Genomic DNA, 14,916 nt, shown 5'->3' on the forward strand with positions numbered 1-14,916 from the left:
GACGCGGGTTCGCGCCCCGGGCCGGGAGGATCCCGCGTGCCGCGGAGCGGCCGGGCCCGTGAGCCATGGCCGCTGGGCCTGCGCGGCCGGAGCCTGCGCTCCTCAGCGGGAGAGGCCACAGCAATGAGAGGCCCGCAAACCGCAAAAAAAAAAAAGATGAATCATGCATTAATTATCCTAGAAATAATCAAGATAGTATTATATGTCTGTTTTAAAACTAAGACCAGAAAATTTAAATAATTTTCCTAAACTCAAGCAGCCTAATATGTGAAAGAGACAGAATTTAAGACCAGGACAAATATTAGAAAATTGTTTATTTCTCTTTGTCCATTTTCTTTTTCTTCACTTCTTACCTCCTATATCAAATGTTTCTGGTCTCAGGAATGAAAATTTGAGTTAATAAAACTGTATTATTTTTAGCCACTTTATAGGATTTTGTGTGCCCAATATACTGAGACTAAACTACTGCTTCATGAGAAAATGTGTTTTGAATTCTGAACAATCAATATGCAAACACTGATTTCCTACAATTCATAGATATGACATGGTGTACTCTCTGATTAAAAGATGGATCTAATATAAAATATTCAATATGGAAATCGAATAACCCTGAAAATTACATCATTTGAGAGTGAGTCATCAGCGGGTATGCTTCACAGGGAATGGATTTTAAGCCTTTGAGCTATAATTTGTTTTATGGCAAGTTGTTAATACTGTAAGCACATCAGAGACAATATGATGTTATTGCAAATAAAATCTTGGCAGAGCCTCAGCATTCAAATTTCCTGTTCTGAAGTCAGTAAGGATGAAATTTCTCTTTAAAGTGTATTAAAGAATAAGAAGACATTATAACCATTTATATAGAAAGTAAAAGAATGTTGAAATGGAGGAATAAGGGTAATGCTTGCTGAGATAAGGCATGTCTAATCCAGTCTATTTACAAACAATATTATTTTACTACAGTTTGCAATTTCACCTAAGATAAATTAAATTTGTCCTTACAAATATTTAGTTTCACTAGAGCATTATATATCAAATCCCACAAAAATGTAGCACAAATGTTTAATGAAGATATTTAATTTTTAAAATATGTTTGTGGTCTGCTTAACTTTTTGAGACTAAAACATATTAAAGATAACTTCTTTCACATTAAACTGTTTCATATTTAATTTGGATAAGTTCCTTAAATGTTTCTGGGTATATGTCTGATAATTTCTAGAAACAAAATTTAAAAAAAAAAAAAGACATTATCTGTTGATAAATTATGAATTATAGTTTACATTGTATAAAGCTATCGATTATCACAATAATAATCAAAATTAGAAAATATTTAGTATTCTTTCTATCCCTCTTTCACACACATACATACACAGTGCACCTTCATACGTCCACACCCCCAAATTTGAATATATTTATTTTGTCATTTTAACCTATAGAATTAGGAACCCTCATAACAAATTTAATTGATATCAAAACAATGTAGTAATCCTATTATATTTAATTCTTTTTGTTCCAGAACAAAAAGAACAAAAAGTATCCAGTATCCAGAACAAAAGATCAAAGTCTTTTTTTAAATTGAATTGTAATTGACATACAATATCATATTAGTTTCAGGTGTACAACATAGTGATTCGATATTTTTATACATTACAAAATGATCACCATGATAACTCTAGCTACCATCTGTCATCATACAGAGTTATTACAATATTACTGACTATATTCCCTAGTTTGTATATTACATCCCCATGACATATTCATTGTATACCTGGAAGTTTATATCTCTTAATCCCCTTCACCTATTTCACCCATCCCCCTTATCATATTTCATTCTAACTGCTGATTCTATTTATATTTCCCCAATAGGCTGTAAACATGATTCCTTTAAGGCAAGTACTGAATCTCTCCATCACTGTATGTACAAATTGAAAATGGTGCCTGGTATATAATATGCGAGCAACACATATTGATAAATGCATAAATGAGTAAATAACTGACTAATCCCCTCCCATCCCACAATATCTTAAAATATCCTGGCATTCTTTTACAATATAGCAGGAGGAAATATAGTTCCTAGAAGGACCATATATCTCAAGCAAAAAGTATCCCTAGGAAAAAAGATGGATTCCTGAAGATAAGTTACATTCTCCAGAATACACAAAGTATGTGGGATCTTTTCAATATGAAAACATCCTCAGAGCCACAATTCTCTTAGAACATATGATTGGCATGAGAGATGCATGTTCATATCCCTGTTGTGGGGGGAAAGCCTGGAGATAGAAATTTGGAGACCCAGAATTTACTCCATGCTCAGCCAATAATGACTGTGTAACTTACATCTTGAAACCTCAGTTTTCTTATCAGTTATGGTGAATTCTTGGCTTATTTCACAGAGTAACTGAAAGGATTAAATTAAGTAACAGAAATGAAAACTTTGTGTTCTACAAAAATATTACTCTGACAATTATGTCCAACTGAGGCTGCCCCTGCATAGACACACTCCCAGCTCTGGCATACCTTTAATAAATAATATGACACTCCCAGAAATTCCATTTCTTAGAATTGACCCTCATATGCATTAAAGTATAAACATGTATATACCTATACACCTTATACATCTGTTACGGACTTTAAAAATTATAGTTATACATACTTTTTTTCATTTAAAAATGTCTCATATAAATCTTGGGATCACCATGCCTCTCAGAAAAAGACTAAATCCTAATTTAAATACCAGTCCATATGATCTTTCCTGTTCAGGCAACCTTTCCCAAAATCTTTCCCCGAAATATAGATGAAAAATAATAAAATGACAGAAGGTGTCCACTCATTTCACAGATGAGGAAACTAAGGCTCAGAAATTTGCCCCAGGTCTCAGAGCAACTTAGTAGAAGAAAGAGGATATGAATGTGGCTTTCTAGATATTCCTGGGCCAGGGGTCCAGATATTTCCATACTCCCCTCTGGTTTTTTACTGGAACTCAACAAACTGAAGCTCATCAATTATTTTTTGATGGTTACTGCTGAAACAAAATCAAGTGCAGGAAAATGTGTATTATCCTAGTCCTAAACTTCTTGGTAGATTGAGAAAATAAAGTAAATAAAGTAAGCCAGGAGAGCACTTCCCCTCTGTTCTCCTTCCATCCCTGGACTCTTCTAAACTAGAGCCATTAGATGAGGCAGAGCAAGAAAGCGCACAGTGGTGGCCTGGCATGGGTATCAGAGCCTGAGAAGGCGTCGAGGCATCCACATGGAGGAGAGTCCAGTGTGGGGAGCCAAAGCCTGAGCAGGATGAGAAGTGTGTCTACATCTGGGATCAGCCCAGTGGGGGAGAGCAACACCCAAGCAGGATGAGGATAGCATCCATGTGGAAGAGGGAACAGCAGAAATAATGGGAGACTGAACAAATAAGCAAATATATTAAGGGTAATATAAGTCAGGTTTCTCACTGTTTGAAGGGAGTCACAAATATGGAAATGAACCCTATGCTGTTTAACTGAAATATAAATTAGACTGAAGACATCAATGTGGATTCATGGATCGTGATAGATAGACAGATACAGAAGTAAATACACACACACACACACACACACACACACACACACACACACACACACACACACACTCTCTACTCCTGTCACTGAGAGGCCCTGCAGGCAAGCAAATCTGGCATCCAGGCTTGGCTTCTAAAAGGAATCAGTATCCAGAGAGATGGCTGATTCCAGGATTGTAGCAGGGAAATTACAAGATGAACCTAGAATATCTTGAGCCAAAAAGCAAGAAGGTGCTCAAAAGATGATGGAGACATGTCAAAAAGACACAGAAGTCACATGAAGGGGCTTCCACTGGCCAAATATGGAACAGTTTGAGGATCAAAATAAATGATGAAAATAGTGCACTTTAACTCATTGAAGAAAATAGGAAATCATAAGTTCATATTGATATAAACAAATAAACTTGAAAGTCTGAGGAAGATATTGACAATATTTACAGACTTTTAAAGTACCTTCATGCCAAATACCTATTAATTACAAAGGGAAAAATAGAAACTTCACCAGGGTGAAGCCGGCAGACAGCACTTTAATCACGTAATCAATGTAAAAGTCAATAGTAACGGGACAAATCAAAATCATGCAGCGCCCGACAGGATGAAGTGAAAGCACAGAATCACTTTTGTGTTATTCCTACTAAAGGTATATAACCTAAATCTAACTTGAGGAAAAACCAAACAAACCCCAAACAAGGGACAATGTACAAAATATCTGGCCTGTAATCTTCAAAAGTATCAAAATCATAAAAGTTTAAAAAGTGATTGTGAAACTGTTCCAGACTGAAGGAAACTAAATAGACAGAAAAATTAAATGCAACATGTGATTCTGAATGGAATCCTTTTATTATAATAGTCATTATTGGGATAATTAGCAAAACTTGAATGAGGATTAAATGGTAATAACCTTTATATTTATTTCCTGATTTTTGTACTAAGACATGTAGGAGAATGTTCTTGTTTTCAAGAAATACTAAATTATTTGAAGTTGTGGAGCAGATGTTGACAACTTACTTGCAAATGGTTCAGGAAAAAGAATTATTTGTATTGCATCTGTAACTTTTCTGAAAGTTTGAAAATGTTTCCAAAAATTATTACAAAAAAAAAAAAAGAAAGAAAGTTAGGAGGCTGCTTTATGAGATCTAGTAGATTAGTTCATTGATTTTTTTTTTTTTTTAAACCCCAGGCATTGTATTGAAGACTGTTTGGCGCCATCAAGTGTTCAAAGTTATGTATGTTCACCTTAATTTGAAAACTGACCTTCCTGTGGTTATAACTAAGAAATGCTGAAGAGTGAAACATTTGCGAGGGTAAGAATTTTAAAAAGTTATCAATCCCATTAAGTACTCTATATCTGTAATAACAGTACATTAGCAGAAGAGGAAAACAAATCAGTAATCACGAGTCTGTCTTGCTACAAGTGAAGGACACAAATAACATGATGAAGAATGAATACAAAGTTTGGGACTTCCCTGGTGGCGCAGTGGTTAAGAATCCGCCTGCCAATGCAGGGGACACAGGTTCAAGCCCTGGTCCGGGAAGATCCCACATGCCACGGAGAAACTAAGCCAGTGCGCCACAACGACTGAGCCTGCGTGCCACAACTACTGAAGCCTAGAGCCCGTGCTCCGTAACAAGAGAAGCCACTGCAATGAGAAGACTGCGCACCATAACCAAGAGTAGCCCCTGCTCGCCGCAACTAAAGAAAGCCTGCGCACAGCAACGAAGACCCAACACAGCCAAAAATAAAATAAAATAATAAATAAAATTTTAAAAAAACATTTAGCATAAAAAAAGAATGAATACAAAGTTCCACTTGATCCTGTTATGAAGAGAAACCTGTCAATAGCATTATAGCCTTGCTATGTGACGGTACTTTAAACACCAAAAGTATGAGGCTATGGTAAGCTGATAAGCCCTCTGAGCATCTGTCATCCATATTCTTTACTCTAATGCTGACTGAATGGTTGCCCTTAAAATCTAAAAAGCAAAAGTGAAAATATGCAATTAAAAAAATATAACACTATTCTCATGATTTCTCAATATCTTGAAACATTTTACATCTTACACTGCCTTCTCACAAAGTTCAATAAAATGAGTCTGGGCAAATGCTTGCTAGGTAATGGAGTAGCCCTAATAAGTGTCCTGGAAAAAAAAATTTTGATTCGGATGAGCACCTTATTCTTCATGCATTTTTCCATCACTATAGGAGCTTTTCTTTGCACCAGCTACTGTGCTAGATACTGGGGCTATAGAGGTGAGTAAAATAAGATGCCTGCCATCAAGAAGTTCACATAATCTTGTAGGGAGACAAGACTGACATTCACAATTAATTGTGAAAATTGCTATGACAGAGGTGGCAACCAGAAAAAAACTCCCCTGAGGCAGGAACAGTGAATGAATGGTCAAGTGCAAGCACCAGTCTGCATCTCTTCCACTTCCTGCTACTCTGTGGTGGGGATATGATGGGTAGCACTTGCCTAAATAATGCTGGTCCAGCCACACATGCGGTTTTCCAGCTTTTCATCCATGAGGCTGACTGGGTATGCTTCACAGTCACATAACTATAGATTAAAGGGAACAGGGCTAGGAAGGCCCACTCAGGCTGTCAGGTCTAGGCCCTGGGTGCCAGCACAGCCTACCAGAAAAAAACCTTGCATTTGTGGGTGCTGGGCATTTGGCCAGTGATGATACAGCTGGTACTTCATTGTCCCATTCCACTCCTGTCCTTGTGTACACAGCTTTCTTGGAAGGGAACCCCAGAAAATAAAGGGCAAGTGGAAAAATTAGGGCACCAAAACCCCACCATAAATTTGACTGCTTTCACTGTATCTCTCTTTCATGTCATTTCTTACAGCTGAACTTTCATGTCCTTTAAAATCATCTTTATATCCCCAGGGTCAGGAGACTTCCTGGGAAGCTGGCTTTTAATAAATGTTTATTGAATTGAAAGCTAAAGCAGCAGAATAAAGTAGAGTTCAAAAGCACTTGGTCTTTGTGTAGCATTTATCTTCAAAAACCTTCATAAACACAAAAAATTCATATTCAGTGCCAACCCCCTGAGAAAAACTGTATTTTCTATGAAGTCCTCTCTAAATCCGCATGGTCCATATTCTACACGGCTTCATCCTACTCAGATTGCTTCAAGAACAGAATACACCATCTTTATAAAGTTCATGGGCTATCCTAACTAAAAGCGGAGGCCAATGCTGAACCTATCAGAATCTATCCAAATAAAACAAGGTCTCCATAGATATCAAACCATTCAACTGGGGAAGAAATTGTTCCTTAAGGTTAATGTTTAATCTACTTAAAAAAAATTGAAACCATCTAGAAGAAAACAGACAAATCAGAAAAGATGTTTTCTTACTTACTTTCCATAAGTTCCTGCATTTCCGCCCCCCCCGAAATATTATAAATACACTTCCTTTCATTTGAAAAGTACAATATTTGGTTATCTCTAACCTGAAAGAATGCTCGAGCTTCTTTATACCTACACTCAATAAATCTAGAGTGTGGTATTTCTTCTAGAAAGTGCATTGGATCTTTTGGAATGAGAACTTCTAATCCATCAATAGTAATCTGTTGTAACTCTGGCCTGAAAACAAAAGTTAAGACTTATTATAAGGATTTAACTCAGAATATTGGCAGCCTCTTCAAAATATACAATATAAGCAAATAGTTAAACATCAAGCATATTTTCTTCAATTACCTCAGATATCATTTTTAAAGATCTACTCTCTTAGCAACTATCAAATATACAATACAGCAGTGTTAACTATAGTCACCATGCTGTACATCAGATTTCCAGAACTTATTGATCTCATAATAATTGGAAGTTTGTACATTTTCAACACTTTTACTTGTAAGTATATAAATCCACAAACATACTTTATCCTGTGTTTGGACTCTTTATATATATAGAAAGATTTGTATTCTTTTATGCTTCATTTTTGTCACTCGACATTGCAGGATTCATCTCTGTTGTTGCACAGAGCGCGAGTTCAGAGTTCCTTGTTTCCCTGCCCTATGATTCGATTCTTCGTTGTGCGCACATACATTTTGTGGGGGGCATTAAGAACAATGTTGCTATGAACATTCTGATATATTTCCTGGGGCACATGTGCATGAGTTGCTTCCCATTTAATATTTACATTTCAAAACTGATTTACATGAATTACATTTTAGATTTAATTACTAAATGTAAAAGAAAGAATAAGAATTCATGACTGAACAAGATAGGTTTCACATCTCCCCTTTAGACCCTGAATTTACCTGTCAAAAGCTCCAGGATAACGACCAAACTGTAACTTTCGAAAAGGAACAAACTTCCTGTCAATGTGTCCTTTGAGCCGTAGATGGCCATGCCAAAGGTAGTTGCCGCTCCTCTCATGAAAGACCACCAAATGGACAGCATGACTGGCCAATGTGCAGATGTAGTGCAGGGGGATTTCAGTTCCAGAAAGTGAGTCTATCCCATCTAGCCGGGGGTCCTTGCTCTCGATCTTTAGGCACTGAAATCCCATATTTTCAGCTATCCGAAACCAGCCTTCCTAAAACCAAAGAAACATCAAGCTTGAATATTTAAAACCAAATACTAGTAGTAAAACTAAAGTGATTCTTACACTGAATTAAGTCATACATATTTTTGTCCTAATCTGCTCTTTGCCTGAAGATCAAAAAATGAAGGTGGGGAAGGAAAGGTGGTAGTGGGAGAATAAAGGAAAGTACCAAAAAGAGAAACCACATAACATGGAAGACATGTTCAAAGACTCTCTTTATGAAAATTAATACAAATTTCTTCCTTGGAACGAGAATGCTCACTCATTATAGTGTTCTTTGGTTAGTATCTATAAAGTAAACGTTAATATAAGGACAGCACTTAAAATTAAACCTGTAATTCTCAATTTAACTTCTAATAATCTTCAAAAGTGCTTCATAAAATCAGGGTTTTCATCTCATAGTTATATCCCAACGCCTTAAACTGCTACTAAAATAGAAGCCTATCATAATGCACATCATTAGAAAATAGACTGGGATATACTATAAAACAAGGTGCATTTTCCAACAGCATTAATTATAGTGTAACGCTCATGTAACAAGATTAATCTATAGGGTAGATTTTTATTTTATTTTTATTTATTTATTATTTATTTATTTATTTTAATACAGGGTAGATTTTTAATCCTAATCTCGACACCAGTGCTTTAGATGATTAACCAGTATTAATTATTAAGAACACCTTATGTTTGAATAGAAATGTACAGTTTCCAAAGAACTTCTATAAACATTATTGCATTTACATATGACATCTATCTTACAGATTAAGTAGCACAGATATTATAGATAAAGAAACAGATTCACAGAAGTCCGAAGAAACAAAATTAATAGGTGGCAAAGCCACTGCCAGCTTTTAGGTCTTATCTAACCAAATACAAGGTTCTTTCTACTCTACAACACTACTTCTTTAAGTCTATGTTTATATAATGTGTACAAAGCTCATTCACATTAATTATCTCATCTGATGTCCATAGAAATTATGTGAGGTCAGCAAGGAAGATATTATACCTAGTCTACAGTTAAGGAAAATAAAGTGGTAATACCAGACATTAAAGTTATTGAAGGATGGAAGTGCATCTGAAAGTCTTATGAGCCACAGCATTCATAAACATTTTTCAAGAGTACTTTATTTACATCACTTATTGTCTTTGAATGTTGTCATTTGGATTAGCTGTGTCCTCATTTATGCTCTTATAATACACACAAACCTTTATCATAGTATTGATTGTACTGTTTTTTAGTTGTTTAAACTCCATTAATAGACTGGAAGTTCCTCGACCTTAAGAATCAACAAAGTGGCTAGTACCAGCAGGTGCTCAATAGATACCTGTTGTTGTTGTTTATATTGTTAAACAAGAGAAAGTGACCATTCTGGTAAAGAATGCTAACCAGTATCAAGAACAACTGTCTTCTCCTTTCTGGATATAGAGTGAAATCGTGTTTTGGTCAAAGGAATGTGGATGGAAGTATCAGATACCACTTCCAGGCCTGGCCTTACAATGTCCCATAAGACCTTCCCTGCTTTCCCTCCTCCATCTGTATATAGGGAAGCAAAGAACTACAGGATGGGGAAGCCACACAAATGAAACAGCCTGCATCCCTAAGTCACTGCTTAGAGGAAAGTCATCCCGGAATATCGCTGACCAAGAATAACCACACTGGATTTTGTCTAGAGACAATTACTCCTTTTTTGCCCTAAGCCAATGAGATTTTAGGGTTGTCTTTAGTAGCAACTAATGTAACTTAGCCTGGCTAACACAATTTCACCTTGGTACTCCTTATATTAGAATTATCAACTGTAGGATTCCCCTTTTTCATAAACCTAAGAGGTGGAAAGTACTGATTGAGTGTAAGAGTGGCCAACTCAGAGAAGGAATCTACTGTACAGGATGAAAGAAAAGCATTATAATTTGGGAAATTTGGGAAAAATTTAAAAGGCCAGACAGAACTTGAAGAGGAATCAGACCTTGGGTTGTGGGAAGAAAGACTGACAGACAAAATAGGCAGAACTATGAAATGGCTTGCCTTTTTATAATCATGACAGAGGAAAGTCAGAACAAAGTAGTTGCTCTGATCAAACAGAGCAAAGGCCTGGGTCAAGACTGTACTGCACAAATCTACTCCCAGTTGCCCTGGTAGTAGTTTGCTCACTTCATGGTAATGGTATTAACAAAGAAAAATCACAGGTAAATTAAGTCTATAGTAATTAGATCTGGTGATCCAATGAATTAGCTCTATCTTGGGAGAAGGTGTTGGGAGGACTATCCAAGGGCTCTGTATAATGTCATTTATATAAAATGATAAACATGACCCTGTGTGCTTATTCTGGGTGCCGCTGACCTTTTGCTTCTGACTCTGGTCTTTCCGGTTTTGCCAATTATGGCATATTCTCTTTCTTCTAAAGTACTGGTTCTCAAGGCAAGTGGTACTGTAACCAAGAGACATTTTAGAAATTCATGGAGATATTTTCAGTTATCAAAATGATTGAGGACACAACTGGCATTTAGAGGTCTAGGCCAGGTACACTAGACATCCTAAAATCCAAAATATGAAAATCTATCCTGTGTCCTGCATAATTTCAAATGTTCTATCAGAAAGTCACGGAGTGAAAAACGTATTTGTAATTATGTGAGCCTCCATTTCCGAGGAATACAATCGCCATGTTAAAGGAGAGACAATTTTACTTTTCTGCTCTTGAAAACTTGTTTACTGTTTTGGAAAACTATATTACTAAAAACCATAGCATTCATAATAGAGTCTATATTGGAAGTTATCACATTCAGTGGTCCTACTAAATAAGTAGGTTAAGTGCAAGCATCTGAATTACTTCTTTATGTCTTCCAGTGTAGTCATGCCTGGGCATTTACACACTGAAATATACATTTCCTTTCATTTCTACTTTATACTACAGTTGAGACATTACAGGATTTGGGAGATTATGTATGTAGGTAAGTTACAATTTCTACAGACTTCGTTTTGGGAAAATAAAGGAATGATAAAATACTTGTTGTAAAAAAGGTTTATAAGTTTTGTAGGCTTTTTCTATGAGGAACTCAAACAGTCCAATAGGAATGACCTACAAATACTGACATTTAGGAGTCTCTGCAGTGAAAAAGCTGGCATACTCTTATTACCCTATAGTGAAGTCCACCAGTTAATGAGGCCTAACCAGAAAAAAAAGCTTCCAATTGGTATTCAGTGCCTCATTCTTACATATGAACAAAGATCAATGAACACTGTAGAAAACGTATATCATGAAAAACAGACAAAATAAAATAACCTTACCAAAAACCAAACACCCACAAAGAAGGGAATTACAAAAACAAAATGCAGTAGAGAGCAAAAGACTTTCTTTTAAAAACACCAAACCTTGGGGCTTCCCTGGTGGCGCAGTGGTTGAGAATCCGCCTGCCAATGCAAGGGACACGGGTTCGAGCCCTGGTCTGGGAAGATCCCACATGCCGTGGAGCAACTAAGACCGTGCACCACAACTATTGAGGCTGCACTCTAGGGCCCACATACCACAACTACTGAGCCCGTGTGCCACAACTACTGAAGCCCACGCACCTAGAGCCCATTCTCCACAACAAGAAGCCACCACAATGAGAAGCCTGCACACTGCAACGAAGAGTTGGCCCCCTCTTGATGCAACTAGAGAGAGCCCGCATGCAGCGACAAAGACCCAACGCAGCCAAAAATAAATAAATAAATAAATTTATTTATTAAAAAAAAAAGTTAAAAAAAAGAAAAACACCAAACCTTTAAAATCTGCAGAGGGAAAAAGGCAAAACTGTACCCATAAAATAAGAATGCTACTATAAGAAACAAAGTACACAGAGCTTTTAGAAAATAAAAATACTAAATTTTAAGCAAAATATGAAAAAAATCAATGGCATTGTTAAAGATTTTGTTTAAAAGTAGAACAGTTAACAAAAGAGATGAAAAAAATCACAGAGCAAAGATAAGAAAATGAAATTTTGGAAGTCCAACATCCAAATAATAAAAAGTTCAGAAAGAAAGACACTTTTATTCAACATTATCCTGGGGGTCCTACCTAAACCAATAAGACAAGAAAAAGAAATTAGGCATAAGAGTTGGAAAGGAAGAGACCAAATTATCTTTTTGTGCAGAGAATACAATGACTTACACTCAAAGAGAGAGAAAATGAAAGAGAGGGAGGAAAAGGAGGTAGGGGATTGAGGGAAGAGAGAGAAACTATTGGAGTTTACCTATAGAGTTCAGAGTTCAGGACAGTTGCTGGAAAACAAGATCAAAACACAGAAGACAACAGCATTCTAATTCACCTATAATAATGAATTGACAAAAGAAGAGGAAAAGTATCTACATTAACACCCCCCCACACGCACACAAAACTATTAAGGTAGCAAGAAATAAATCTTACAAAGATGCACAAAATCTGTAAGAAAAATATAGAATACTCTATTAAAGAACACCAAAGGACACCTTAATTAAAGGAGACATATTTCATGTTCATGGATAAGAACTCTTCATATTTTAACAATGTAAAGAGACCTTGCATGCTTTTGCTTTCTCTGACTAGCCTAGACTAACCTAGATAATGAAAGACACATGGCCCAGGCACCTCCACTGCCTCATCTGACAGCCAGCCATCCTGAAGAAGCAGAGCTGCCTAGCTGACTGGCAACTGTATTAGTGAACTTAGCTGAGACCAGAAGAACTGCCCAGCTGAATCCTACGCAAATTGCTAAGTCACAGAATCATAACCTATATAAATGGTTGTTGTTTAAGCCACTAAATTTGGGGACAACTGTTACACAGCAGCAGCAAATTAGAAATCAAACATGCAGGTAAAAAGAAACATTTTCAGATATGCAAGGTTTCAACCTCCCATTCAACCTTTCTCCGAAGAGAATTCCTAAAATGTTGTGAAGAGGAGTTACACAACAGTATCTGCAGAGCAGATCAGACTGATTTAGGGCAGAAAGACCATGAAATCTAGGAGCATTGTCTCCAGAAAAAAGAAAAAAGAACTGAGAAATGATCTGACGTATTTGATCCTACTGAGAGTTTTATGTTTCTGTTGCAGAGTTCATACATGGATTATTGATAAATACATGGAAAATTAGCAAACAAAAAAAGAGAAAGAGAGTCATATAAGAAAAGGAAAATATTCAGAGTAAACTAGGTAGCATTCATGTGATTATCTATATATTCATAGTAAGATAAACACTGACTATTGATTTAACTACAAATGTGATACAGTCATGACGATGGGAGAGAGAGAGAGAGAGAGAGAGTGTGTGTGTATGTGTGTGTGTCTACATGAGACAAAACAGATATGACAGCTAAATTCTCATAATTCATAATCTAAATATGAAATATTTAAAAAATAGAAGCATAAACATTTCATTTATAAGGGAGAAGATAAACAAGGTAGAGAGAGTTGATGGTGGTTGGCTCTAAGAGTGGGAATAAGGGGTGGGGAGGAGAGAAGAGCCAGATACGGATCTTTTTCATTATGAGCTTTGCCTTACTATCTGACTTTTTAAACCTAGTACTAGTATTCTTTTGATTAAAATGCCATGTCCTAACTTTTCCATAAGTTTAAATATTTTCAAAATATCAATATAAAATTGGGAGGAAAGAAAAAACAAGCAAACAAACATCATGTTATATAAACATGTTATCTGTTTCATCACCTGCATCACTGCCTGGGAAGAACCATAGGCAGAAAAAAGTCAAAACTCACTCTCTTGAGACCTTGTCTAAGAGTCTGGGCAATCAAGGAAACATGCAGCTTATAGTGCTTTGCCAGACCATATCATCACCCTGGAACATAAGCCCCAGCTATCAGGGGTCAACACAACTAAAACAGATCCACTGCAGAGCTAGTGCACATCTATCATGGGCGGCTGACTAAACAGTTGAGCTCATTTAATCTGATGCTAATTTTCTTACTCTTATTTGAATAACTCCTCAGAATGAAAAATAGTGAAACTGAAAAGTTAGAGGTGTTCCAAATAAAGGAGTAAGCAAATTTTTGATATGTTTGGTTGAGACCTTTTTTTTTTTTTTTGACTACTGTCTAACCTTTGCTTTGTAACCATTTAAACAGGATGAAAATATAAGTTTGTATTCTTGGATACACCTAAGAAGCACTCCACTCGAGTACCAAACAAGTCCTATGCACTTACTAACTGTCAAGAATAGTGCTATAGACAAGGAATACTACCCTCATGTATACCTTATGTGGCACATACTGAAAATTCATCACCAAATCCCATCCCACTTGTCTGCCTACACTGATGAAAATGCTATATACCTGTTTTTTTAGCCTCCTTCACAACACGGAGACATGAATATAGTTCTAGACAGTGAGCTATAAGCAGTTTACCAGACGCTCCTGAGAAAAATTTTCCTTCAAAAGATAGATTGTGACAATCCTGCAGCATGTGGAACAAAAACCACATTCACAGAAAGATAGACAAGATGAAAAGGCAGAGGGCTATGTACCCGATGAAGAAACAAGATAAAACTCCAGAAAAACAACTAAATGAAGTGGAAACAGGCAACCTTCCAGAAAAACAATTCAGAATAATGACAGTGAAGATGATCCACGACCTCGGAAAAACAATGGAGGCAAAGATTGAGAAGATGCAAGAAATGTTTAACAAAGACCTAGAAGAATTAAAGAACAAACAAACAGAGATGAACAATAACAATAACTGAAATGAAAACTACACTAGAAGGAATCAATAGCACAATAACTGAGGCAGAAGAACGGATAAGTGACCTGGAAGACAGAATGGTGGAATTCACTGCTGCGGA

General features: G+C 36.4%; 1 protein-coding gene across 11 annotated transcripts in view; it reads right to left on the reverse strand.

The window, feature by feature from the left end:
- Positions 1-14,916, reverse strand: part of FKTN (fukutin) — a 94,536-nt gene that overhangs the window by 45,419 nt on the left and 34,201 nt on the right. For all 11 annotated transcript variants that reach the window (XM_028493722.2, XM_028493718.1, XM_028493717.2 and 8 more), the window contains 2 exons: positions 7,822-8,099; positions 7,012-7,144 (listed from right to left, as the gene is read on the reverse strand). In XM_028493722.2, coding sequence (XP_028349523.1) covers positions 7,012-7,144; positions 7,822-8,099 — 411 coding nt within the window. The remainder of the gene's footprint in view (positions 1-7,011; positions 7,145-7,821; positions 8,100-14,916) is intronic.

This window comes from Physeter macrocephalus, chromosome 9 (assembly GCF_002837175.3).
Source record: "Physeter macrocephalus isolate SW-GA chromosome 9, ASM283717v5, whole genome shotgun sequence".
In the NCBI taxonomy this organism is placed as follows: domain Eukaryota; kingdom Metazoa; phylum Chordata; class Mammalia; order Artiodactyla; family Physeteridae; genus Physeter; species Physeter macrocephalus.